Raw genomic sequence first — 23,673 nt, forward strand, 5'->3', positions numbered from 1 at the left:
AGTATGAGTTTCTTCAAAGATAAATATAAATTTTCTAAATTATATAGATTTACTGTGTAACCAAAGTCGGGACAATAAAATCAAGATTTTCCTGCGTGAAACGATTTTTGTGAAAATCTCCATGGGACTGCTAAACATTTGATTTAGTGAATAAAAAATAATATAATATTCCAACTAAGTTAGAATCTCACTGCCCATCTCAGTGATCACCAAGAGCTCGAATTAATTAAATCCAACGGCTTTAGGGGTTAGGGTTCTTATTGGAGTGGCGTGGACGAGTTCCCTTACTATGAGTACTCAAAGTACGCCGGGAAAGACGCTTTCCATCTCCGCGTAAGGGTCCATCCCTTCCATGTCCTCCGGATAAACAAGATGCTTTCCTGCGCTGGTGCTGATAGGTGAGAGAAGAAAATTTCTCCTGAAGCAAGCGTTGACGATTGTTTCTGGTTTCATAGGCTACAAACTGGAATGAGGGGTGCTTTCGGAAACCCGCAAGGTACTTGTGCGCGTGTGGACATCGGCAATGCGATGCAAGGAATTCACGCTCGGGAGGCGCTGCTGGCAGGCAGAGGATCATCGTCAGCAGGAAGTGGTAAGTTGAAGTACTACAGATGTCACCCTTCGCTACTCTTATGCGCGAATTTCTTCCAGGGAATGACTTCCTCAAGTACAAGGCAGAGAACAGGATCGTGAACGATGGTGTCCATGCGAAGGTAAGATATTAGCTCGCTCGAAGAACACAATCTAAGACACGATGAGAACTTGTTTTGCGGCTCCTCACTTGCCATGGGCAACTCTCATATCGATCTCGCCTGGAACTGCTATTCTTCCAGAAGTTGTAGCATAAGACTGGTCTTTACCAGCCGGCTTTCAAAATTTTGCTGCAAAGTTAAAATAATTTCATTTTGAGCCGAAGGCACAATTATTTTGTCCCCCTTTTCTATAACTCTTAGATTTTATTTTGGGCATATAGCTATATACTGGAGTTCAGCGAGACAGCGAGACAAGATAAATCATCTAGTTTTGCAAGGCTAGAGTTTGCGTGTTGCTCTGCGCACTGGATGTTCTGAACTACCTATAGCAATCCGATTTGAACGTGAAAGATTTGGCATAATGTACTTTCCAGTCGGCGTCTTCTTTGCTTTGCTTTGTCTGCAAATCAGCTGGATGCCCGTGCTTCAAACATAAAAAACTATCACTAAGAGGCAAGGGTGTATATCTATGTTGACGGATGGATGGATATAAACAAATCTGCTGCTTCTACTGTGCTGCTCAGCTGGGCTCGAGGATTTCCCTGCTTGGGTGCGCACCATTTCACATTCAAGTTGGACGTTTCCTGATGCTAGCAGGGACTTCTATGCTGGCCACGAACCAGCCGAGCCACCATGTTACGCTATACATCATACACGGACAGGCGATCCCCGATGTAACTTCTGCATATCGGGCAGTGTTTGCATCTCTCGGAGCACAAGCTGCCAACAAAGCCCGTCACGCCACCACAACGGAATTCAAACACAAACCTGCAAAGGACTCGATGTTTACACGGGAGTAACACCACGGCTATGTCACGCTCAAAGCACACCCGGCAAAGCACTTTCTCCTGCAGGGCCAAGAGCAAAAGCCAGTCAAGCTACACATAAATCACATATAATGCAGTGAAAAGGAGAAGGCCGTACGCTCTGCAGGCGGTCAAACTCGTGCTGCTGATGCTTGGCTATTCGTGTTTGCTCTCCCAGAGCAGCTTGAAGCCTCCATATCTGCGTAAAGCCACAGTGAGTCGGGCACTGGAGAAAACAAGCGCAAAGTACCTCTTCAGCAAGGTCTTTCCGAGCCATTTTCTTGACAACATCGGGCGGAGGGCCAGTAAATGTGTAGTACCTGGAAATACAAATCATGTATAAATGCCAACAAAGAAACCAGAGCCAAGACAGTTGATTTTCTTGTCTTACCCCGACGAGCTCGCAGATAAGAGCCGGACTTGTTCCTCTTTACTCTTTTCATCAATGGACCACCACCCAAGAAGCCTGCTCAAAGACCATGAATTGTCAAGGAACAGAGAACTCTATATAGATGACTAACCTTGAGCCATGGTGAACAAAACCAAAGAATTCCTGCACCTGTGAGAAGATGTTCAGCGAGCTCTGCGACTCGTCACCTACGTGCATTAGCACGAGGAGCCTTTCCACGACACGCAAAACTGTAAGAAGAATAGCCAAGCCTTGCACGACCAACAGCGGCATCAGAACAACACCCACTGGAATGTTTACTGCTCCTGCTGGAGTTCCCTGAAAAGAATACAAAAGATAGTCAGCTTTGCTTGCTATCTTTCTTGACGGATAAGAAAAGAAAGTCTTACCTCGAGCTTCATACACAGTAAGATCTGCGATATCAATACTGGCGCTTTCAACAAATGTCCCCCTATGTCCTCCTTCCCACAAAAGCCGGCTTCGACGCCTTCGTCCTCAAGTACGATTGATGTGGAAGATGCACTGCAAAGAGATTCGTCTCTTTCCAGCGGCTTACTGGAAGACGATGAGGATGATGACAGAGATCCCCGAATGGAAGTGTTGGTCCATTTGGTGCAGACCAGGAAGGTGAAACACTCGGCAATACTGAGCAGCAATAAGCATTAGCAAAGGCTATAAACAATGCAAATGCAACGCTTACACGTAGTTTATGAACAAGTCCCACCAGCCAAGCGATTCAAAATCCCCTACGCGGACAAGGAGTGAAAATTCCAAGTACTGATACCGAAAATCTTTTACCAGTTAATTTTAACAAGGTAAGAACGGTCGCAGCCACAAAGAAAACCATCGAAACAGATATCCAAAAATGCTGTCGAGGCACAGAATTAGCGCAGAGAAGTAGTCCCTTTGGAAACTTACCGGAAGTGTTTCCCAGATTATATCATCAGTTAAACTTTCTTCGTCTGCCGGCATCAGAGCCCTGCACATCCTGCACAAAGAAGAAGTCAAATGAGAAGAAAGGACAATTTTAGTACCTGAAGTTATCAATTAAAATCAGAAGTTCAAGACCCAGCAAAGGCACGAAGACAAGCTTGAGGCTCAACAGCGGCTCCGCATACACTGCACCACAGGAAAAAAGAAAAAACCAAAGCGGTGAAGGAAACACTTGCGTCTTTCCGGGGCTCGTAGAAAAACTAGTAGTAATTCCAAAGCGAGAGTTTTTACCTTCGCGGCTATGAAGGTAGGAGCACAAGAGGAGCTCAAATGCAACAAGCAGCGGGATGGCAACAACAGCATGACAAGGAGCCCACTACACCCGCGAGAAAGAAGAGGGAACCATCAGTGAAGAAAAAACCAAGGGAATTCCCGCAAGAACAAGCAACACGTACATGCCTATCATGAGGTGGAGATGGTGCCGGAACTGAGAACCTCCCCCTAGAAACTATCCCATGAAACACCCACAGTGGAAGAAACACCCACCTGAGAGAGAGCGAGAGAGAGAGAGCTCAGAAGAAAGAAACTTATCTTGCTTGAGAGAACTCACCACCAAGACAAATGGAAGAAGAGATCGTGACGATGCGGAGGAGCCGAGGAGGTGGAGGGGCCGAGCTTGACAACGAGCAGGCAGGAGAAGGCCATCAAACTGCAGTAGGCGGCGAGCTTGCGGAGCGATCTTAGCACGCGAGCGCCGCTCATGACTCTGTGTGGCGGCGGAGGCATACTTCTCAGCGTGGGCGGCATGACGGAGGAGAATCCTCCCACTCCCACTTCCACCCAAGACGAAGCAATCCCTCCTCTCATCCCACGAGCATCCTCCTCGCATTCTCTCCTCCCCCTCCTCCCAGCTCGCTACAGTGGAAGCTACCTCTTCCAGCGCTAGCGTCGATTGCACGCCATGGGATGGGTCTTTTTCCACGCACCGCGCCTTCGCCCACCTCCACCGCCGCGACGCACTAGGGTCTCCTGTCCCCCGGCATATGCTCCACGAATATCCCGCCATCCAACGATAATTCTCGCGCCATGCTCCGCGCAGCATCGCCATCGCCTGCGCCACCATAGGTGAGATCAATGCCAAGCTCATAGAACGAAGAACATCCATCGCTCTCGCAACACGAGAAAGAAAAAACTTACTCCAAAGATCCTGCTGCGAGATCACGTCGGGGACGTTGAGGCGCGACTCCACGGCTTGTTTGGCCACAGCGGTGCCATGGGCGACGCATCCCAGCACGTCGCCGTCCCCTCTCGTCGCCAGCCACGCGATGCATCCAGCCACCAGGCAGTCTCCAGCGCCGCTCAAGCTCGCCACTCGAGCCGCCGTCGCTGGAACGCGAAGGCAGCGGATTGAGAAGCTACTGCCGCTGCAATGCTCACGATCAAAGCTTCCATAGTCAAGGAAAAGAAAGAGCTACCTTGCAGACTCCAGCGTGCAAGCTAGCGAGCCTTTGCTGCCCAGCGTCACAATAACATGCTTGACGCCTGCTTGGAGGAGGAGATGGATGTAGCGCTGCTCCTTGCTCCAGCCACTAGGAACTGGAGCAGTATCAAGACTCGATAGTGATTCTCCCATAGCAGCCAGTTCTTTCTCGTTTGGCGATACGTAAGCAAGCTGGAGAAAAAAAGAAAAGAAAAGAAGCCTTTGTGAGCCACAGCTCGTGAATGATAAGATACAACTTACGTATTTGTAGAGGCCAGCAGCCCTGACGGACTTGGAAACTGATACTGGCTCGAACCACACCGGAACCTCTGCTTGCTTCGCCACTGGAGTTTCTCCGTTAGCGATTGATGATTTATGGGAAGTGGATGACTACTTACACTTGCAAGCGGTTTCCAGTGACTCGGGAGTGAGGTTGGCATCCAGTAACACAACCGGTGCTGCTTGGATGATGGTCGAGAATTGCGAGATCCAGTCCGGGGTCAGGTGTTTCTCCTGGAAGCTTGATCAGGAGAAGAAAGCACTGACATACTCACAACTGTTCCAGTGTCGGCTACACCAGCAGCGACTTCGCCCGTGGTGTCGAAAGCGATAGAGATGACTGGCGTGGCTGCTCCGCAACACCTTCGAATGCCTGGAAACCTTCACTGTGAGCAAAACCAAGAGAGTGCTACTACCGTTTGTCGTTAAGCCCAGAGACTTCCAGTGATCCACCAGAGCATTTCCTAGGCAGAAATCTCAAAGTTTAGAAGAACTTGGGAAAGATCATAGCATCTTTAACCAGCAATGTCGTCCCCGACGACACTGATGAGAAACGAAGGCACTCCGAGCTTGGCCATGCACTCGGCCACATTTCTCCCGACTCCACCATGGCTGTACTTGACCTGCAAGAACCATAGTCACCAAAAGGACAAACACTTCAGTGGAGATTTTTGTTTCGGGGAGATACCTGGCCGACGACTGTTGTGCCACGACTGAGCTGAGTGGAGGGAAAGGATTGGATGTCCGCTACCATGGCACCGACAACCACCGGAACATCGCAGGAACTTGTGTTGTCACGATCAATGCTCTAGAAGCAAACAAAGTCAGTAGCAGCGCCAGGAGAGCGACTCACCGTCGTCGCAGCTTGAAGATGGCGAGCTATGGCCGAAACGCGGCTGCGCCCCGTCTCCATTCCTTGATAGGGCTTGGAAAGGAGATCCACCTGGGCGATGTGGATGTTTGCGAGTAAGACATAGGCGGCAGTGTTGGCTGGATCGAAGCATCCAGCAGCCCAATTCCTTCTCCTACAACACGATCATCGCGGCGCTCGTCCGCAACGGCTGCGTCAGCTACGCCAGGGATTGTTTGACTCGTGTATGACACGGTCTCGTGGAATCCCATGATCAATGGACGAGACGAGGCAACTGTTTGAGCAGATGCCACACAAGAGCATGTGCGCCTCAAATCCTCTCATTGCAGCATATGCCCGGACTGGGCAACCTGATCATGCCCGACTCGTGGACGGGGACTAATGACCGCGTGCTCGCCGTTTCAAAGGAAAAGAAGGTACGTTGTGTCTTGGAACGGTTGTGATATCACCACATACGGCATGCTAAGCACCATCTCTTGGAACGCAATGGTGCAGCAGTGGATTTCTCTACGAGGCATGGCTTTTGTTTGAGGGCACTCGGACGGGTATGCTGTGCTCAGAAGGGTTATCGTGGCAAAGCCGCCAGCTTGTTCCACACAATGGTTATGCTTGAGGGGCTTTTGCATCTGCAAGCTCTCGATGAGGCGGTTGGTTTGCTGGAAAGATGCCACACCACAATGACATGGCCTGGAATTCCAAGCTCATGCGCATCACGGGGGCACGAGAGCTGATGAACGCAGCCCAGGAAACACCATTCCGGATGAGCTTCCGGAATGGTGTTTCCTGGGCTGCGTTCGGGAGCGCAAAGTTCGTGTTTGAAGAGACGGTTCTCGCGAGAGACGTTCTAACTTTTACTGCGATGGTGAGCCCGAGCTGGAAACGTGAAGGAGGCGAGACTTTGTTTCGAAAGAATGTGGTCTCGTGGAATTCCATGATCCAGGCCTACCACTGGACTTGTTATACACGAGCAATGCCATGATCCACGCCAATTGTCGCAAGATCTCTTTTTGACAGGTGGCTACTAGTGACTTGGACTGGGATGATAGCCGCATATGCTCAGCTCGGGCATTCCGGACAAGTGCTGGACAGGATTCCTTGCCGAGACGTCCCGGCTTGGAATGCTGCGATCACGGGCTTGATCCAGGCAAGCACTGGAGCTGTTTGCGACAATGGGCGGCGCTGGGGGGAAGCGATGTAAAGTCTTGGATGCGTGCGGTAACGTGTCTTCTGTCCGGCAGGAAAAGATTCACGAAAGCTTGGCTGCTGGCTGCCTGAACAACGGAAACTCGATCGGCATGTATGGCAAATGCCACCATCATCGCGTTCCAGCAGTGACGCTGCTGCTGCTGCATGGTCACGAAGATCTCCCAAGCTTGATCCAGACGGCCACGGCGTACGCACAGAACGGCCACAACCCCGCGGCGTGGAGCTGTTTCGAGTGATACTGTGGATACGACTGTGAACCTTCGTCGCCAGGCACATTGTAACCGACAGAAGAACCGGCTAACGAGAATTGGTAGCGACAGGAACACAAGTGGAAGGTGTGGAATCCGAAGGATCAGAGCCTCCCTTGAATGAACAAGATGACGATGAGTTAAACAACATCGATCAAACTGGAGAGGAGCCAAAGACAAGTCATCTCGTAGTAGCGCAGTTTGAGAAGGTTTGGTTGTCTGAAGTTAGAGATGGAGTTGACTTTGTCTTTGCAGGTAACTAAATCAAAGAGCAAGTGGAAATGTATCCTCGAGGATGGGATTCAATAATCGTGACAGTCTTTTTGTATACCCTCAGGATGGAGAGTTCGATTGGACCTTTAGTTGAGGGGATCATATAAAAAGTTCCATCAAAACTTACTTTGTAAAATTCGAGAGAATCCAAAGAAGTTTTGGAAGAATTTTGATCGCGGTACCCGGGCTGAGCTCGGACACCCGAGGTCAGGCACCTCACCCTAAGCCCCCACTCTCCCGCTCCATGCTCTTGCTCCCTTGGGCGTCTCGCCGGATCAGAATATGTGATCTCGCTACCTCCTTGATCCTGTCATCCTTTGAGAAGCATCTCGTCCAGGAAACCACGTCGTGGCAGCGATTGAGCTTCTCATCACGACTCCTACGTCTTGAGGCTGCATTACATCTGCCACTTCCTGCATGCTGCAATCTAGACACTGAAGCTAGCACAAAAGGAGGAAAAAAACATTTCTTACCCACAAGTTCATGAGAAAGTTCTGATCCTCCTTCTTGCCTCCCTTCTGTCCACTGCTGGCTGTGTTTCGGACCTGAAATAAGTTCGACAAATGACTCATGATACACAGACCTTAGGAATACAGACCATGAATAACTGGGTGAATTTCCGTCAGTGTTCGTCTGCCCACTCCAAGGAAGGGGTTAAAGGGTTTAAGACAATTTTATTATGGTATTTTTTAAAACTCCACTTTAATGTGATTGTTCGTTTATTCAGCGATTGCAGTATTGGTTGGACAGCCAGATTTTGGTTCTCCCGCTCCAGCTCACCGTCGCACGTTGACAAAACGTTGAGTCACGGTGAAGTTGTCTCTCACATTTGTTTTGTTTCTTCTTCAGGGCTCAAGCAAAGTACATGACGGGTATGATAACTTTGTAGCCTTTTTCATACGGAACAATATTCACGGGCGACAATGAAGCATCGGCAGATTTGTTTCGTGAAGCTTTGAGACTGATGGAGAGGAGTACCACGGAAGATCCACACCTAGTGGACGAGAAAAGAGTCCTAGAATGTCCTAAAAAAAATTATGTTCTAGTATGAGATTTTATTCGCTTTTGTCGACCTTTCAAACCCATATTACTTGGTTTAGTGTATCATTTGCTTGATACCAAAGCGCTATAAGGTGTCTCATCGATAAATGGGGGCACTTCCCAGATTTCCGCAATGCTTTTGCCTAGAACACAACCAATCAAGGAGTTATATCGAAACTCGTTAGTACCTCTCGAAAGCTCCTCTTGATAACGAATTGGGAACTTTTCTCTCAGCTCCGGCTCTAGCTTGTTTAGTTTTTCTTCAAACCGTAGTTTAACAGCGGAAATGTACTCAGCCTGTAGAACAATACGAGTTAAAATCAAAGCCAGCTGCCAACGCACCAGCATTTGTGAACCGAGTTTTGGTCCATAAACTTTGTAAAACACGCGCACTATGTTGAATGAGTTGTCTTTGACGTCCTCCTATATTCATCATCCGCAGGGGAAATCATTAAAGCCTTTTGTAACTCACCTCGTAATCAGACCTGCAGATTATATATATAAGGAAGTTAATCAGACAACAAATCCACGGGGATCACTTACAAGTTATCTGCTAACTCCACAAGAAGATTTGACAACTCTAGAAAGCCGAAGTGGAACTCATTCACCTCTTCTCCCCTCATTTTGTAAAGCAAGAGGTTGAGCAACTTGTAGTCGGCTGATTTGAACTCCAAAGCTCTGCGAGCATCTAGGATTGAAATTTGATCTTCTGGACCGGAACGACAAATGGATTGCTCTAGTTTCAAGTAATGGCATCCTTTCAAAAGTTCATTTGCCATCCTGCATTGTTTCAAGCAATGATTGAGCCAGTTGAATGGACATCAGACGTACCTATCCGTCCAGAGATTTCGAGCTGCGAGTTCCAGTTTAAGTCCATAAAAGGGATCCACGTCATTGACTGGGTCATGGATATCCTGCATTTTCTTGAGAGCTTTCTCGTATTCTACATCGACCTGTGCCCATAACAATTCAGATTATCCATAGGGCTCTTGAAATTACAGACCTCATACACATAAGCCTCCGTGAAAGCAAGAACTGGCAAGTACTTGAAGTTGTGTTCGTGGTTGCTGGGATCCAGGCCATGGAACATGAAATGTGAGATGCACTAAAAGCACGCGGTTGTCAGTCATGACAATTGCAACTACATCTTACAAAATCATGGAGTGATGTTCTGGAGCGTTCCAAAGCTTCCAATGAAACATGAAGCCGATGAGGCAGGTCAAGGTTTTGGTTTTGCTGTGGAGCTGCAAGCTGACAAGCTCCCTGAGATGAGAAAGAATGGATAGGCTTCAAAAATCTTAAGCCACTCCTGCAAGTGCTAGCCTGCATCACCACGTTTACACTCATTGGATCAAGGATTCACAAGAACTTCTGTGAAGACTAAGTCACTGAGGATAGAATTTATAGTGACATTCTCAATAATATGCTATTTCTGCTCGTCTGTCTAAGGTGCAGATTTAATACATATATATTTGTCTAAAACATCATAATACGAGGGATTGAGATCCTTCTGACCCACAAAAGATCACTGAAAGGGACAATAGAGTGCTACGTATGTTTTGGACAGTTTTTAAAAACTTGTAGGACCAGATAAATAACTTATTTAACAAGTCAAACTTTATTGTCAGTAAATATGAAAATTGTATTGTTGGGACCTATCCTGCAATACATGGATTTTTCTCTCTCTGTGGTCCCTCATCTTCTCTTTGTTCGTGCTCAATCCCCTGCAACCTGTTGTGCGTGTTGACAATATGTACGTCTGGTCTTGCTTGTCACAAGAAAGATTAGTGAGATCTCTTGTGGGTCCTTGTAGAATATAAAAGTGTACAATATAGCTGTACATATATAACTGTGGCAGGTGACGAGAGGATATTGTATTGTGTACATATTTATATTAATATAAACATAAAGATACATATCTGTCACAATTGGAATTGGGGTCCTCCATACCTCCCAACCCAACAAAAGATCACCAAAAAGAAACAATAGACAGTGCTAAGAATTGTAACTTAAGATGACGAAACAATCCAACTAGAGATTTTATACAAGTGATGGCAGCAGAAAAAAAGAAAAGTATTGCGTCTTGTTTTTGGTGAACCTTTATCTGAACACAATATACAATATATAACACCCACCGCAAGGAACGCAAGTATGCAGATATGACAATTGCTGTGGCCATCTTCCAATCTCAATCCCCAAGAAGCATGAGGTAGACAGATTTGGTGGATGACACTCTGGCCAACAAAAGCTGTAAAAACTTGTTACAAAACATTACAAAAATGGTTTGGCATTTCTTGGTGCAAAAATCCAAATAAAAGGCAAAAAATGAATGTAAACACTTTGAGATTTGAACAAGAATTGCCAATGTATGGTTTGGTGGATCTCCTTAATGGCACTTGAGGAGCTAAGTGACATGAACCACAGGAATATTTTGAAAACATTCTATAGCTTGTGGGATTTAAGGCTATAACACCTTCAAGGGTTGAAATGTTGGCCTCTTACTTGTTTCATCACAGTAGCATGTTCTTTTAAGCTAAAGTCAAAGTATTTGGACTATTTAGAGATTTTGACTACTTTTGAAGTTGATGGCTAATAAATGTTTTGTTATCATGTAACTCTTGCCCTTTTATAATTATTCCTTTTTATCCACACTTTATTTGCTGTAAATATAGTAAAAAAATTTATAATAAACCAATTGTTAAGTTTAGATCGTAACAAAGAATCCATGGAACATGAAATGTGAGATGCACTAAAGGCAGAACATTACTCCATGATTTTGTAAGATGTAGTTGCAATTGTCATAACTGGGAGCGTTCCAAAGCTTCCAATGAAACATGAAGCCGATGAGGCAGGTCAAGGTTTTGGTTTTGCTGTGGAAATGCAAGCTAACAAGCTCCATGAGATGAGAAAGAATGGATAGGTATCAAAAATCTTAATATCCTTTTGACCCTCTTGAAAGGGACAATAGAGCGCTACAAATGTGGACAGTTTTTAAAAACTTATTTCCTAAGTGGAAAACAAGTAAAACTTTACTATCAGTAAATATAAAATTGTATTGTGACAAATAGGAAGCATGGGACCTATGATGCAATGCATGGATTTCTCTCTCTTTGTGGTCCCTCATCTTCTGTTTTCTCCTGTTTGATCCCCCACAACCTGTTGCACGTGTTGACAATATGTATGTCTGGTCTAGCTGGTCGCAAGGAAGATTGGTGAGATCTCTTGTTGGCCCTTGTATAATATAAAAGTGTGTAACTGCCACAGTTATAACTGTGGTAGGTGACGAGAGGATATTGTGTACATATTTATATTAATATAAACATAAAAATACATATCTGTCACAACTGGAATTAGGGATCCTCCCATACCTCCTGACCCAGCAAAAGATCATTGAAAGAAATAATTGACAGTGCTCAGAATTGTAACTTAAAATGTCACAAGGTCATGGACTGTTGCCAATGATGCTTGTTATCTATAACGGGCTAAAGTATTGCGTCTTGTTTTTGGTGAACCTTATCTCTTGTAAAATATAAAGTACGCAATATACAATATATAACACCCACCACAAGGAACGCAAGTATGCAAATGTGACGATTGTTGTGGCCGTCTTCCAATCTCGACCCCCAAGAAGCATGAGGCGGACAGATTAGGTGGATGACACTGTGGCCAACGAAGGCTGCGAAAACTTGTTACAAAACATTACAAAAAAGGTTTGGCATTTCTTGGCGCAAAAATCAAAATAAAAGGCAGAAAATGAATGTCGGGATTCATGTAAGACACTTTGAGATTCGAACAAGAATTGCCAGTGCATGGTTTGGTGGATCTCCCTAATGGCGCTTAAGGAGCTCCTGCTAGGATATACTAGGGCTCCGTGCCCCGGTCCCCGCCGCTCCTCCGCTGGTATAGACTGCTGGTAAAAGCATTTTTGTCGCCATGGGCGGGAAGTAAGATTCCTTGCTCCCAACACTGTGCAACCACCGCAGCTCACGGCACACGATGCTTTCTGGAAGAGCATGGCATCTTCGTCCGCTAGTATCACTACCAGTGGCTTCTCGTTTGCACCTGAGGAGCAACATCACCTTCATTGGGATAAAGAAAGAGATTTTCTGGGCCAGTGCATCCTCAGGTAATCGCTTTAGATTTTACGACTCTCGTTGCTGCCAATGTAGAACTTGCACAGCTGATGATAGCCCAAGCGAGCAAGCCCCGTCCCTTGCAGATCTGCAAACATTTGCCTCCACCACAATTTCTGAGCTCATGAAAGACGAAAAGAAACTCGATGGAGCTTTGCTGAGACATGATAGTGACACGGTGTTACCTTTCACAACATTGCAAACTCTCATTTCGGAATATATGGTGGAGAGCCTCAGTGTGCCCACTTTTAGAGTTGGATATACGATCACAACGACCGCACTTGACATTCTCTACCAACAAGTAAGCTCTTCTCGCGGACGCTAATACATCCTTCTCCTTCTTGGCCTTATCCCTTTACTTTATCGACTTTAGATCAAATGCCAAGGTGTCACCATGACTGCTTTGTTGGCCAAAGCCACTGCGTTAGCGCTTGCTCAACACCCAGTTGTGAACGCAAGATGCAAGGATGGGAAAAGCATCTCTTACAACTCCAGCATAAATCTTGCGGTTGTCGTTGCCATCGATGGTGGTCTCATCACACCCGTGCTCCAAAATGCTGACAAAGTAAGCCAAACTCTCAGCCTTCGCTCAGCGTCTGTGCTTGTTTTCAGATTGACATTTATTCCTTATCACGGGAGTGGAAGAAACTTGTAAAAAAGGCCAGGGCCAAGCAGCTCCAGATATCCGAGTGCATGGGTGGTAAATATTGTGTTTTAAGTCGGAGTCAATTGCTATACTCATTGCATTAATTCAGAAACTTTCACCATTTCGAACATGGGAATGTTTGGAGTGGATCGCTTTGACGGGGGCCAAGTATGTAGGTCTGTCTAGTTTCGGGATCAATGCTATTCTCTTGCAGAGTGCGACTCTGGCAGTAAGTTCATCTAGACCCACCATTGTTACTTCCGGAGCTGGCCTTTTCAGGGTGGAAAGTCAAATGCAGGTGAACTTTGTGATCTAATGTGAACTTGGTATTTGACGACGCTTTGCGAGACAGGTGAATGTTACTGCTGATGCTCGGATCATTTACGAGGCTGAGGTCGCGGCTTTTCTACAAACTCTATCTAAAATCATCAAGGATCCTAAGGACCTCACCTTATAACGTAGATTATATCCCATCTAGAATCTTGTGTTTTAATTACTGTAGTTGAAAACACATAATTATATTGCTGTCTAAGTTGGGCCTTCCATTATTAAAATATGACAGAATAACTTTTGCTTGTTGTTTTTTGAATGTAAAATATAATGTATTCATGTTTAAGGTCATTGCAGTGCCTGATGGGGCATGGGACCATCTGTCACAATTGGGATCCTACTGACCCACAAAAGATATTGAAAGTGACAATTGAGCAAAAGCTACATATAATATATACTTATATATTTGTTGCAAGATACCTAAGTATATTCCAATCTGTATACATAAAGAACTAAACTTACTTCCACATGCCAGTATGCTAGAAATGATTCTTACAATTGTGCTCACGCTTGCTCTCATACTAGTTGTGCTCTTTTGTACTAACAAGCGAAATCAAAGTCTTCCACCATCTCCAAGAGCGCTGCCCATCATAGGCCACATTCATTTGGTAGGAAAGAAACTTCCGCATGAGTATCTTTTCCGGCTTGCAAAGCAGCATGGAGGGCTCATGTACCTGCAGCTGGGGAGAATCAAGACACTAGTAGCTTCGACACCAGCTGCTGCAGAAGAAGTTCTCAAGATTCATGACCGTGCATTTGCTTCCAGGCCTGCAAACTCAGCAGCCAAGTATTTTGGGTACGACGCGACGGATTTGGTATGGGCTCCTTACGGTGATCACTGGAGGCATTTGAGGAAGATTTGCACTCTTGAGTTTTTCATTACAAAGCGCGTGCAGATGTTCCAGCCCGTGCGGAAGCTGGAAATGTCCATGCTCATCACGGAACTTGTGGAAGCATGCAGCCAGAGAAGGCCTGTAGATATGACTTCCAGGTTTTTCCAATTCGCCTTCAACACCATGAGCCGCATGGTGTTGAACAAGAGCATTTCGGACGCCTCAGGTAGTGAATCTGAAAAGCTGAAAGAATTCCTCAACAACCTCAATGAAGCCTCCAAAGTTGGGAATGGTCTGCAAATCGGGGATCTTATCCCATGCCTCAGCTGGGCTGATCCCAAAGTCTTCAGGATCAAGTGGCTCCAAACGCAACTGGTGAACTACCTTGGAGAGCAACTTCAAGAGCACAAGAAAAACCGGGAGTCTCATCACGAGGTGAAGGATTTCATGGACGTTTTGATTGCTGGTGGAGTACTAGATGATACCAGAATCAAGGCGTTGACCTCGGTAAGACATCGTCTAATTCGGGAGAAGTTTGAAGTACTAACTTGTTGTTTTCGCGTCTCAAGGATATGCTTGCTGCAGGTACAGACGCCATCGCAGTCACAATTGATTGGGCTCTGGCCGAGCTCATGAGAAATCCCAAGTTAATGCAAGAAGTAAAACAAGAACTGGAGGAGGTTGTCGGAAGCAAAGGTACCGTGGAGGAGGAGCATATCCCAAAGCTCGAGTTTTTGCAGGCCATAGTCAAAGAAACACTTCGCTTACATCCTCCGGCACCTTTGCTAGCTCCTCACGAATCCGTGGAATCTTGTAACATCTGGGGATATAACATTCCTGCAGGAACAGGGCTGCTGGTGAATGCGTATGCTCTTGGAAGAGATGAATCTACTTGGAGCGAGGCCAACAAGTTTAATCCCAAACGTTTTCTGGAGACAAAGTCTGATGTGGAAGTCACAGGTCAGAACTTCGAGCTGATACCCTTTGGATCAGGCCGAAGAATGTGTCCCGCATTGAGCATGGGTCTCACTATGGTGCACTATGCTCTGGCTACAATGCTGCACACATTTGAGTGGAGCCTCCCAGATGGAAAGGACGAGGTCAATATGAAAGCTTACTTTGGCATTGTTTTAATCAGAGAAGAACCCCTGATGCTCGTCCCACGACTGGCAAAATCATGTCCTTGATCCAGCAGCCAACAAGAGAGGTTGTTTTGTTTTAATAAGAAGAGCTGATTTTAGCTCTCGAGCAATCCCACTTAGCTCTAATTGAAATTTTAATGGGTGATTCATTAACTTGGCTTGGATGTAGTGCTGCTCCTTGCTCAGCCACTAGGAACTAGAGCAGTGTCAAGACTCGATAGTGTTTCTCCCAAACCAGCCAGTTGTTTCTCGTTTGGCGATATATAAGCAAGGACACTAAACAGTTTTGTCCGCAGTACTTTCTTCTCCTGATCAAGTTTCCAGGAGAAACACTTGACCCCTGAATGGATCTCACAATTCTCATCCAAGCAGCACCGGCTGTGTCGCTGGATGCCAACCTCACTCCCGAGTCACTGGAAACCGCTTCCAAGTGTAAGTGGTCATCCAATTCTCATAGATCATCAATCGCTAACAGAGAAACTCCAGTGGCGAAGCAAGCAAATGTTCCAGTGTGGTTCGAGCCAGCATCAGTTTCCAGTATCGTCAGGGCTGTAACGTAAGTTTTATCTTATAATTCATGCACAAAAAAGCTTTTCTTTTTGTTTTCTCCACTGCGAGCAAAACGAAGAGAGAACTACTACCGTTCGTCGGTAAGCCCAGAGCCTTCCAGTGATCCACCAGAGCATTTGCTAGGAAGAAATCCGAAGTTTAGAAGACTTTGAAAGATCATTGCCTCCTTTACCAGCTATGTCGTCCCCTACAACACTGATGAGAACGAAGGCGAGTTTGGCCATGCACTCGGCCGCATTTCTCGCAACTCGAGGGCCTGCAAGAACCATAGTCACCAACAAGACAAGCTTTTCAGTGGCGATTTTTGTTTTGAGATCTTTTGATCGGGAGGTACCTGGCCGACGACTGTTGAACCGGCAACACTTTTGTCGCCATGATAGAGCGCAAGGAGAAGCGAGTTTATACTCACCGTCGTTGCAGCTTGAAGATGGCGAGCTCTGAAACGCGGCTGCGCCCCGTCTCCATTCTCCGAAAGCTTTGGAAAGGAGATCCAACTGGCTTACTCCTCGCCCCGGGAGTGGATGTTTGCGAGCAAGACGTAGGCGGCAGCGTTGGCTGGATCGAGCTCCATCACCCAGTCACCACCCACATCCACACCGCTGCTACCCAACAGAGTCGCCCACGCCACTGGATCCGGGTGGAAGGGCATATGTCGGATCAAGTCCTCGGCTTGCTCGGCCATGGCTGCTCGTCCCAGTCCGTCGATCACACACATGTAGTGCGTGGGAGCCGCGTCAACTCCCTGGTAGTCTCGCTGGAGGAGCGACTCAAAGCTCCACCTCGCGGTTTCCAGCATCCCACCATGGCTGCACGCCGACAGCAAGCTCACAAACGTGATTTCGTCCGGCTCCACGCCCTCCACATTCATCACTCGAAACAGCTCCACCGCCTCGGGGTTGTGCCCGTTCTGTGCATACGCCGCCACCATCGCGTTCCAGCACACGAGCTCCTCCTGCTTGCAGCCATGACGCTGCTGCTGCTGCTGCTGCATGGACACGAAGATCTCCCAAGCTCGATCCAGCCGGCCGCATTTGCCATACATGGTCAGCAACGCATTGCCAACTTTGCTCGAGTTTGCTTTGTCCGAGCAGCCAGCAGCCAAGCCTTCGTGAATCTCTGTCCCGTGCCGGATTGAGGACATGTTTCCGCACGCATCTAAGACCTCGATGTACGTTACTTCGCTTCCTCTCAGTCCTTCCACGTCCATTGTGGCAAAGAGATCCAGTGCTTGCCTGGGATGCCCGCTGAGGGCATAGCCCGTGATCGCAGCATTCCAAGCCGGGACGTCTCGGCAAGGTATCCTGTCCAGCACCGCTCGAGCTCCTGCCATGTCTCCATTGTTGGCATACGCCGCCACCATAGCCGTCCACACAACCACGTCCTTCTTGTCCAGAATGCTCGAGAAGACTTGCATGGCTTTCTGGACGTGACCAAGCTGAGCATACGCGGCGATCATCCCAGTCCAAGTCAGTAGATTCCTGGTGGCCATCCTGTCAAAGAGAGATCTTGCGTCGTCGAGCAGACCATTACGAGCAAAGGCGTGGATCATGGCATTGCAGCACACAAGGTCCGGCTCGGGTGTTTTCGCAAACAAGTCCAGTGCTTCGTCTACGCAGTCGTTCTGGGCGTAGGCCTGGATCATGGAATTCCACGAGACCACGTCGCGATGCGGCATTCTCTCGAAGCAAAGTCTCGCCTCCTTCACGTTTCCAGCTCGGGCGTGGGCCGTCACCATGGCAGTAAAAGTTAGAACGTCTCTCGCGAGAATCGCCTCTTCAAACACCACCCTTGCGTCTCGCATCAGCCCCGCGCTCCCGAGCGCAAGTATCATCTCATTGCACGACACCGCATCCCGGCGAGGCATCCTTGAAAACGAGGCTTGCGCTTCTGCCAAGCATCCTCCTTGCGAGAATGCAACCACCAACGCAGCCCAGGAAACACCATTCCGGAAGCTCATCCCATCGAACCATGCTTTCGCAGCCCTCGTGTCCCCGTGCTGGGCATGAGCTATGATCATGGAATTCCAGGCCATGTCGTTGTGTTGTGGCATCTTTCCGGCAAAGCCAACCGCCTCATTGAGATCTTCCAGATGAACAAGCCCCTGAAGCATAGCAGTCCAAGAAACTACGTTCCGAACGGGCATTGTGTGGAACAAGTTGGCGGCTTTGCCCATATAACCCTTCTGAGCAAACGCGGTCAGCATACCCGTCCAGGACACCACATTCTTGTCCCGAGTGCTCTCAAACAAAAGCCACGCTTCGTCGAGAAACCCACTGCGGCAGTAAGCCTGCACCATTGCGTTCCACGAGATGGTGCTTCGTTCTGGCATATCGTCAAACAAAGCCTTTGCCTTCTTAAGATGCCCGTTCTGGGTATGTGCTGAAATCACAACGTTCCAGGACACAACGTCCCACACGGGCATTGCATCGAACACCCTCTTCGCCTGTGAAACGGCGCCACCCTGAGAGCACGCGGTCATGAGCCCCGTCCACGAGAACAAATCACGCCGGGCAGACACTGTCATCGTCTCAAACAAGCGCTGCGCATCGTCAGGTTGCCCAGTCCGGGCATATGCTGCAATGAGTGCATTCGAGGCGTACGTGCTCTTGTGTGGCATCTGCTCAAACAGCTGCCTCGCCTCGCCAATCCATCCGCTATCGATGTAGCCCTTGATCATGGCATTCCACGAGACCGTATCAAACACGAGACGCGATGTGTCAAACAAATCCCTCGCGTAGCTCACGCAGCCGTTGCGGACGAGCGCCGCGATCATCATGTTGTAGGAGAAGGAATTGGGCTGCTGGATGCTGCGGAAAACCACCGCGGCATCCTCCACGCTCCCGCAAGCGCCATACATTTGCACGAGAAGGTTGGCCAGGAACTTGTCCCGTCCCACATCCCTCCCGCTCGCCACGATCTGCGAATGCAGCCGCCTCGCATCGCAGAGCACACCCGAGCTCGTGCATTCCCGGATCAGAAGCTCGATCGGCAGCGCCAGGCATTCCTCCCGCGCCAAGTTCTTGCCGCGCATAGACTGCTAGCATCCTTCGAAAATTAGGGTTCTAGCGCGTTTGTCCGACGTGGCGGATATGGCCGCTATGGCGACTGGATTGTCTTGGGCACGGCCAGGTACTACGAGCTGTAGCGCGAGGCAGGGAATCAGCATTGGCCCTGGCACTGGCATTGGGTGCTTGCAATCGAGAGCGCGATTCCTCAGCAGTGGTCTCCAAATTTCTTGGCCGCCCAGCAGCAGCACTGGCAGCAGTAGCATTGGCATCGGATTGACGAGGAGGAGGAGGAGAAGCGTGATTGCAATGAGCTACGAGGCTGGAATCGGTGTGATGGGAACCAAAGTGGGGATGATGACCCACTTCATGCCCGATGGCCGAGCGATCCCAGTCACGGTGATTGGATTCCACGAAGGGAACATCGTGACCCAGGTGAAGACCGAGCCCACCGACGGCTACAACGCGGTCCAGGTCGGCTACCTCCGCGTCCGCGACACCAAGCTCACCAAGCCGGAGCTCGGCCACCTCAACAAGATCGGCACCATCCCCATGCGCCACCTCCAAGAGTTTCGGCTCGTCAGTGTGGATGGATTCGAGCCATCGCAGCGGCTCAACGTCGAGGACATCTTCAAGGTCGGGGATCTAGTCGATGTTTCTGGCAAGAGCATCGGCAAAGGCTTCCAAGGTTAGATTTTGATCTTTCCAATGTTTTGTTTGTCACTCACCGGTGTGATCCAACTCCAGGGGGTATCAAGCGCCACAACTTCAAGCGGGGGCTCATGACCCACGGATCCAAGAGCCACAGGCAGCTGGGATCCATCGGAGCTGGAACCACGCCGGGGCGTGTGTATCCCGGGAAGAAAATGCCCGGCCGGATGGGCTTCCAAAAGACAAAGATCCGCAAGCTCGAGATCATCAAGATCGATCCGGAGCTGCGGGCAGTGCTCGTCAAGGGCGCTGTTCCTGGCAAGCGTGGCAACCTGTTGAGAATCACGCCCGCCAAGATAGTTGGCAAGAACATCCCCAAGAACTAGAGCATTAGAAGGAAGAAAAAAGAGTTTTTGTTGTAAAGAGTACCTTAAGATTGGAGCTTGGAGAGTGCTGCGCGGAGAGCTTGGAATTGCCGGCATGGCGACGACGAGGGATCATCGAAGCTGGTAAGAACATCCCAAGAACTAGCATTAGAAGAAGAAAAAAAGAGCTTTTGCTGTAAAAAGAGTACCTTGTGCTAAGGGCGGGCAATGGAGCTGCGGGAGAGTGCTGCGCGGCAAGAGCTCGGAATTGCCTGGCAAAAATCATCGATGGCGACGACGAATCGAAGCTGGCTGCTGGCGGCGTCCAAGGCTTGCAGCGACAGTGACAAGGCGAGGCAAATTCACAGCGCGGCCGTGGCGAGCGGGCACGACCGAGACGTGGTTGTGTCAAGCGCGCTTGTGACCATGTATGCCAAGTGTGGAGCCCTGCGAGAAGCTTGCACCGTCTTCCACTCCATCCCCAGTACCGCTCGCGACGTCGTCTCGTGGACGGCGCTCATGCTCGCGCACGCCAGCAATGGCGCCGAGGAGCTCGCCCTCCAGATCTTCACCACCATGATCCGCCACCACTGCGCTCCGGACGCCCAGAGCTTCGTCGTGGCACTCAAGGCTTGCACCAAGCTGGCGGCCAAGGAGAGTTCTTGCACCACGACGAAGATGGCGAGCTTGGAGAGAGGCATGGCTCTTCACTGCCAGGCGGCCAAGAGCGGCTGCGAGCTCCACCTGTTCGTGGCCAGCAGCCTGGTGGACATGTACTCCAAGTGCGGCTGCATGGAGGAGGCGGCCAGAGTGTTCGAAAGAATGCCCGCTCGCAACGTCGTCTCCTGGACTGCGCTCATCCACGGCTATGCCAGCAATGGAGACGGGCTCAAGAGCTTGGAGCTGCTGGAGCGGATGATCCCCCTGTGCCGCCCAAACTCCCAGACAATCGTCGCCGCGCTCAAGGCGTGCTCGAGCTTGGCCGCCCAAGAACAGGCCCAGCCTCTGATGGCTGACAGTCCAGTGACCATGATCAAGGTGGCGGCGCTGGCGCGAGGCTTTGCGATCCACTCGCGGCTGATACAACCCGCTGCTGTCGATGACGTCCTGGTTGCAAACACTCTGCTCGATCTCTACGCAAAGTGTGGCAGCATGAGCGACGCCCAGCGCGTGTTTGACAGCATTCCATCGAGCTCCAAGACGGTGGTGTCGTGGAACGCACTGATGCTGGGATACGTCCACAACGGGAGCGCTGCCACTGCTCTCGATGCCTTTGCGAGAATGCCGGACTGTGGCCTGGAGCCCGACGCTCACACCTTCGCAATCCTTGTCAATGCGTGTGGAAGCTGCGCGGCCGTGGAGCTTGGGAGATTCATCCACAGGGAAGCATGCCGGCTTGGGGTCCTAGAACAATTAGCGAGCGCTTCTTCTTCTTCCAGCATCGTGGTCGCAAACTCGCTGGTGGATTTCTATGCCAAGTGTGGGAGCCTGGAACACGCCCAAGCCCTGCTCGATTCGTGCGCCAATCGCGACGTGGTGACATGGTCCGCGCTGCTCGACGGCTACGCGCGCCTCGGCGACATGGATCTCCTCTTGGCCTCGCTGCGCCAGATGCTGGACGAGGGATTGGAGCCCAGCAGCGTCACATTCCTGTCGCTGCTCACGGCGTGCAGCCATGCCGGCCTGGTGGAGCGATGCAAGCAGCTCCTGGCCAAGATCCCCCGAAATCTGCAATCGCTGGAGCACTACCACATCCTGATCGATGCCCTGGGCCGCGCGAATCAGCTCGGAGAAGCCCTCACGCTGGTGGAGGCGATGCCCTTCGATCCCGACCCCGTTACCTGGCTCACGCTCCTCTCGGCCGCTCGCAAGTGGAACAATCTGGGCGTGGCATCGCTCGCCTTCCAAATGCTGGTGGCAATCGATCGCGACCACGCCCACGCAGCCTCCGCCTACGTGCTCATGGCCAATACGGCCACCATAGCTGAGAAGAACTAGGTTTAAGTAAGGACCCAATTCCAGGTTCTTTTATTTATAGCCGCTCAACCCTAGCTAGACGCTAGGGCAGACCGGAGAGCGCCAAGCTCCGCCTCGCTATGGCTACCAGTGTCGCCAGCGTCTATCTCCATGTCATGGAGGACGTGATCAACAATGTCCGCGCGGATTTCCAAGCGGAGAATGTGGAGGAGAGCGTACTCAACGATCTCCAGTCGGTAAATTTCTTCCTCCTTCCTTCTCCCTTTGCTCTCGATCGGGAGAGCTGAGCGATATTACGCAGCTGTGGGAGCTCAAGATGATTCAATCGGGTACCATTTCTCCCGGCGAGATCCCCCAGAACCTAGGCGTTAGGAACGCTGCTGCGCAAGCAACCTCGGTCCAGGACCTCAACATCCCTTACCAAGCAAGCGAAGAGTTCACTCCTACAGCCGAGCTCCTCTTCTCACCGGTAAGTGAGGACAGAGAGATCCCTTTCCTCTTCCAAGAAAAAAAAAAGGCTTTTAACCGTGACATTGCTTGCTTGGCAGTACTCCACGCCAACACCTGGTCCGGATCAAACACCCATTGCTGACAAGGGCGGTGGCGATGTAACACTAGTCTTTCTCTTCTTGCTCGCTCGGCTTGGTGTACTAATGGCTTGTACAGGATTCACACAATCACCGAGGAGTGGACGTTAATGTCGGTATGTTTCCGATGCACAGGGAAGAAGATGAAAGATAAATCTAACGCGGTTTCATTCTTCTCTGTCTCTCTGTTTTTTTTAAGCTTACCAGGAGGGTCAGGAAGACGAAGAGAATGGTTCCGGACAAGGCCCTGTTACCAAAGTAAATTCTTTGCAATGCCCGCTTTGGCTTGGTTAATGTCGAGCTTTGGCAGGACTTCTTTACACTTACATCAGGAAAGAGAAAGCGGGACGACTTACCCGCGAACTATTTTCCTGGAGACTATATTCCCCAGCATGACGGAGCCGCAGATACCCCTGAGGTGGAGTTCCATACTTCTTTTTCTTTTATCATCCTTACAGATATTGGTTTCCAGGAAACTCGAAGGCCGAGCATCCCTCAACACGATGGGGCAGATGACAATTATGATGATGAAGTGCGTGTGTTTGCTCTGCTGGTAGATTGTTGTTAACATGGGTTCTTTTGTAGGTTGCCCAAGAAGACTACAATGAGCCTGGCGACGAAGGTTAACAGTTGTATCCACAGTGCCTGTCTTCATGGCTTTTTGTTTATGAATGTAGAACATCCGCAGCCGGCTAACGAGACTCTGGTAGCGACAGCAACACAAGTGGAAGGTGTGGAATCCGAAGGATCGGAGCCTCCCTTGAATGAACAAGATGACGATGAGGAGGACGAGTTAAACGACATCGATCAAGCCGGTGAGGAGCCAAAGACAAGTCATCTCGTACTAGCGCAGTTTGAGAAGGTTTGGCTGTTTGAAGTTTGAGCCACTTGCAATGCAGTTGACTTTGTCTTAGCAGGTAACTAGATCAAAGAGCAAGTGGAAATGTATCCTGAAGGATGGGATTATGCACCTCAATAATCGTGACATTCTTTTTGTAAAGGTGTGAATTTGATTCATGTTCTACCCTCTCAATTCACTCTCTTTTTCCAGGCAAATGGAGAGTTCGATTTTTAAACGTTGTTCGTTTAGCTGAGCCTAAATAAAGGGTTTTATTTATTGTTGAAGTTCTCCCACT

General features: G+C 49.2%; 9 protein-coding genes across 16 annotated transcripts; 5 read left to right on the forward strand and 4 right to left on the reverse strand.

Moving 5' to 3' along the window:
- Positions 1-1,116: 1,116 nt before the first annotated feature.
- Positions 1,117-3,885, reverse strand: LOC9638444. 3 transcript variants are annotated; one of them, XM_024667317.1, is made up of 14 exons: positions 3,511-3,885; positions 3,356-3,446; positions 3,192-3,276; positions 3,002-3,086; positions 2,886-2,955; positions 2,766-2,835; positions 2,668-2,713; positions 2,357-2,612; positions 2,080-2,285; positions 1,950-2,024; positions 1,809-1,878; positions 1,677-1,757; positions 1,521-1,600; positions 1,117-1,472 (listed from the first exon to the last, which is right to left on the reverse strand). In XM_024667317.1, exons 1-14 carry the CDS (start codon positions 3,765-3,767, stop codon positions 1,394-1,396), a joined length of 1,551 nt encoding a protein of 516 aa, XP_024523085.1. In that variant the 5' UTR covers positions 3,768-3,885; the 3' UTR covers positions 1,117-1,393. The 3 variants fall into 3 exon arrangements, with proteins under 3 accessions (XP_024523085.1, XP_024523084.1, XP_024523086.1); XM_024667316.1 differs by having other exon boundaries at positions 3,002-3,276; XM_024667318.1 differs by lacking the exons at positions 3,002-3,086; positions 3,192-3,276; positions 3,356-3,446 and having other exon boundaries at positions 3,511-3,781.
- A 12-nt stretch (positions 3,886-3,897) lies between these two features.
- Positions 3,898-6,244, reverse strand: LOC112343588 (pseudouridine kinase-like). The gene is made up of 10 exons (XM_024667320.1): positions 5,513-6,244; positions 5,348-5,467; positions 5,180-5,282; positions 5,076-5,123; positions 4,935-5,032; positions 4,779-4,893; positions 4,642-4,724; positions 4,376-4,572; positions 4,098-4,324; positions 3,898-4,011 (listed from the first exon to the last, which is right to left on the reverse strand). Exons 1-10 carry the CDS (start codon positions 5,570-5,572, stop codon positions 3,920-3,922), a joined length of 1,143 nt encoding a protein of 380 aa, XP_024523088.1. The 5' UTR covers positions 5,573-6,244; the 3' UTR covers positions 3,898-3,919.
- A 1,714-nt stretch (positions 6,245-7,958) lies between these two features.
- On the reverse strand, positions 7,959-9,682 carry LOC112343590. 2 transcript variants are annotated; one of them, XM_024667325.1, is made up of 9 exons: positions 9,451-9,682; positions 9,302-9,403; positions 9,130-9,251; positions 8,842-9,078; positions 8,771-8,783; positions 8,641-8,721; positions 8,487-8,595; positions 8,349-8,441; positions 7,959-8,282 (listed from the first exon to the last, which is right to left on the reverse strand). In XM_024667325.1, the coding sequence occupies exons 1-8, from the start codon at positions 9,643-9,645 to the stop codon at positions 8,362-8,364; spliced, it is 939 nt and encodes a 312-aa protein (XP_024523093.1). In that variant the 5' UTR covers positions 9,646-9,682; the 3' UTR covers positions 7,959-8,282; positions 8,349-8,361. The 2 variants fall into 2 exon arrangements, with proteins under 2 accessions (XP_024523093.1, XP_024523092.1); XM_024667324.1 differs by lacking the exon at positions 7,959-8,282 and having other exon boundaries at positions 8,293-8,441.
- Positions 9,683-12,105: 2,423 nt separating this feature from the next.
- On the forward strand, positions 12,106-13,625 carry LOC112343589 (dihydrolipoyllysine-residue acetyltransferase component 5 of pyruvate dehydrogenase complex, chloroplastic-like). 3 transcript variants are annotated; one of them, XM_024667323.1, is made up of 7 exons: positions 12,106-12,424; positions 12,479-12,732; positions 12,805-12,996; positions 13,044-13,131; positions 13,187-13,245; positions 13,292-13,375; positions 13,430-13,625. In XM_024667323.1, the coding sequence occupies exons 1-7, from the start codon at positions 12,295-12,297 to the stop codon at positions 13,532-13,534; spliced, it is 912 nt and encodes a 303-aa protein (XP_024523091.1). In that variant the 5' UTR covers positions 12,106-12,294; the 3' UTR covers positions 13,535-13,625. The 3 variants fall into 3 exon arrangements, with proteins under 3 accessions (XP_024523091.1, XP_024523089.1, XP_024523090.1); XM_024667321.1 differs by having other exon boundaries at positions 12,106-12,732; XM_024667322.1 differs by having other exon boundaries at positions 12,106-12,732; positions 13,292-13,371; positions 13,426-13,625.
- A 233-nt stretch (positions 13,626-13,858) lies between these two features.
- On the forward strand, positions 13,859-15,535 carry LOC112343610 (cytochrome P450 71A1-like). The gene is made up of 2 exons (XM_024667361.1): positions 13,859-14,747; positions 14,810-15,535. The coding sequence occupies exons 1-2, from the start codon at positions 13,884-13,886 to the stop codon at positions 15,425-15,427; spliced, it is 1,482 nt and encodes a 493-aa protein (XP_024523129.1). The 5' UTR covers positions 13,859-13,883; the 3' UTR covers positions 15,428-15,535.
- A 389-nt stretch (positions 15,536-15,924) lies between these two features.
- Positions 15,925-18,998, reverse strand: LOC112343608 (pentatricopeptide repeat-containing protein At4g02750-like). Of its 3 annotated transcripts, XM_024667356.1 has the most exons (3): positions 16,287-18,998; positions 16,125-16,208; positions 15,925-16,071 (listed from the first exon to the last, which is right to left on the reverse strand). In XM_024667356.1, the coding sequence occupies exon 1, from the start codon at positions 18,981-18,983 to the stop codon at positions 16,452-16,454; it is 2,532 nt and encodes an 843-aa protein (XP_024523124.1). In that variant the 5' UTR covers positions 18,984-18,998; the 3' UTR covers positions 15,925-16,071; positions 16,125-16,208; positions 16,287-16,451. The 3 variants fall into 3 exon arrangements, with proteins under 3 accessions (XP_024523124.1, XP_024523122.1, XP_024523123.1); XM_024667354.1 differs by having other exon boundaries at positions 15,925-16,208; XM_024667355.1 differs by having other exon boundaries at positions 16,125-18,998.
- Positions 18,998-20,058, forward strand: LOC9638451 (50S ribosomal protein L3, chloroplastic). Its single transcript, XM_002993660.2, has 2 exons — positions 18,998-19,645; positions 19,705-20,058. Exons 1-2 carry the CDS (start codon positions 19,042-19,044, stop codon positions 19,992-19,994), a joined length of 894 nt encoding a protein of 297 aa, XP_002993706.2. The 5' UTR covers positions 18,998-19,041; the 3' UTR covers positions 19,995-20,058.
- A 143-nt stretch (positions 20,059-20,201) lies between these two features.
- LOC112343596 (putative pentatricopeptide repeat-containing protein At3g15130) lies at positions 20,202-21,971 on the forward strand. Its single transcript, XM_024667338.1, has one exon. It carries the CDS (start codon positions 20,202-20,204, stop codon positions 21,969-21,971), a length of 1,770 nt encoding a protein of 589 aa, XP_024523106.1.
- Positions 21,972-22,010: 39 nt separating this feature from the next.
- On the forward strand, positions 22,011-23,666 carry LOC9638445 (transcription initiation factor IIA subunit 1). The gene is made up of 11 exons (XM_024667363.1): positions 22,011-22,186; positions 22,252-22,419; positions 22,499-22,558; positions 22,617-22,653; positions 22,737-22,795; positions 22,848-22,955; positions 23,010-23,069; positions 23,123-23,159; positions 23,215-23,399; positions 23,455-23,538; positions 23,589-23,666. Exons 1-11 carry the CDS (start codon positions 22,070-22,072, stop codon positions 23,610-23,612), a joined length of 939 nt encoding a protein of 312 aa, XP_024523131.1. The 5' UTR covers positions 22,011-22,069; the 3' UTR covers positions 23,613-23,666.
- Positions 23,667-23,673: the final 7 nt, after the last annotated feature.

The sequence above is a fragment of the Selaginella moellendorffii genome, unplaced genomic scaffold (genome assembly GCF_000143415.4).
Source record: "Selaginella moellendorffii unplaced genomic scaffold, v1.0 SELMOscaffold_169, whole genome shotgun sequence".
Classification (NCBI taxonomy): Eukaryota; Viridiplantae; Streptophyta; class Lycopodiopsida; order Selaginellales; family Selaginellaceae; genus Selaginella; species Selaginella moellendorffii.

What these genes read in the sequence shown, in the direction of transcription:
- LOC9638444 (XM_024667316.1), bottom strand. Translation starts at nt 3,767, where the DNA reads ATGAGAGGAGGGATTGCTTCGTCTTGGGTGGAAGTGGGAGTGGGAGGA. An exon ending in GACTTGTTCATAAACTACGT is followed by an intron (nt 2,613 to 2,667) that starts GTAAGCGTTGCA and finishes ATTGCTGCTCAG; the next exon opens with TATTGCCGAGTGTTTCACCT. An exon ending in GGAAAGACCTTGCTGAAGAG is followed by an intron (nt 1,758 to 1,808) that starts GTACTTTGCGCT and finishes GGCTTTACGCAG; the next exon opens with ATATGGAGGCTTCAAGCTGC.
- LOC112343588 (XM_024667320.1), bottom strand. Translation starts at nt 5,572, where the DNA reads ATGGAGACGGGGCGCAGCCGCGTTTCGGCCATAGCTCGCCATCTTCAA. An exon ending in ATCTTCAAGCTGCGACGACG is followed by an intron (nt 5,468 to 5,512) that starts GTGAGTCGCTCT and finishes GTTTGCTTCTAG; the next exon opens with AGCATTGATCGTGACAACAC. An exon ending in ACTGGAAACCGCTTGCAAGT is followed by an intron (nt 4,725 to 4,778) that starts GTAAGTAGTCAT and finishes GAGAAACTCCAG; the next exon opens with TGGCGAAGCAAGCAGAGGTT.
- LOC112343590 (XM_024667325.1), bottom strand. Translation starts at nt 9,645, where the DNA reads ATGAGTGTAAACGTGGTGATGCAGGCTAGCACTTGCAGGAGTGGCTTA. An exon ending in CGGAGGCTTATGTGTATGAG is followed by an intron (nt 9,252 to 9,301) that starts GTCTGTAATTTC and finishes TTATGGGCACAG; the next exon opens with GTCGATGTAGAATACGAGAA. An exon ending in CGAAATCTCTGGACGGATAG is followed by an intron (nt 9,079 to 9,129) that starts GTACGTCTGATG and finishes GAAACAATGCAG; the next exon opens with GATGGCAAATGAACTTTTGA.
- LOC112343589 (XM_024667321.1), top strand. Translation starts at nt 12,295, where the DNA reads ATGCTTTCTGGAAGAGCATGGCATCTTCGTCCGCTAGTATCACTACCA. An exon ending in TTGACATTCTCTACCAACAA is followed by an intron (nt 12,733 to 12,804) that starts GTAAGCTCTTCT and finishes TATCGACTTTAG; the next exon opens with ATCAAATGCCAAGGTGTCAC. An exon ending in GGGTGGAAAGTCAAATGCAG is followed by an intron (nt 13,376 to 13,429) that starts GTGAACTTTGTG and finishes TTTGCGAGACAG; the next exon opens with GTGAATGTTACTGCTGATGC.
- LOC112343610 (XM_024667361.1), top strand. Translation starts at nt 13,884, where the DNA reads ATGCTAGAAATGATTCTTACAATTGTGCTCACGCTTGCTCTCATACTA. An exon ending in GAATCAAGGCGTTGACCTCG is followed by an intron (nt 14,748 to 14,809) that starts GTAAGACATCGT and finishes TCGCGTCTCAAG; the next exon opens with GATATGCTTGCTGCAGGTAC.
- LOC112343608 (XM_024667356.1), bottom strand. Translation starts at nt 18,983, where the DNA reads ATGCGCGGCAAGAACTTGGCGCGGGAGGAATGCCTGGCGCTGCCGATC.
- LOC9638451 (XM_002993660.2), top strand. Translation starts at nt 19,042, where the DNA reads ATGGCCGCTATGGCGACTGGATTGTCTTGGGCACGGCCAGGTACTACG. An exon ending in CATCGGCAAAGGCTTCCAAG is followed by an intron (nt 19,646 to 19,704) that starts GTTAGATTTTGA and finishes ATCCAACTCCAG; the next exon opens with GGGGTATCAAGCGCCACAAC.
- LOC112343596 (XM_024667338.1), top strand. Translation starts at nt 20,202, where the DNA reads ATGGAGCTGCGGGAGAGTGCTGCGCGGCAAGAGCTCGGAATTGCCTGG.
- LOC9638445 (XM_024667363.1), top strand. Translation starts at nt 22,070, where the DNA reads ATGGCTACCAGTGTCGCCAGCGTCTATCTCCATGTCATGGAGGACGTG. An exon ending in AGGAGTGGACGTTAATGTCG is followed by an intron (nt 22,654 to 22,736) that starts GTATGTTTCCGA and finishes GTTTTTTTTAAG; the next exon opens with CTTACCAGGAGGGTCAGGAA. An exon ending in GACAAGGCCCTGTTACCAAA is followed by an intron (nt 22,796 to 22,847) that starts GTAAATTCTTTG and finishes GAGCTTTGGCAG; the next exon opens with GACTTCTTTACACTTACATC.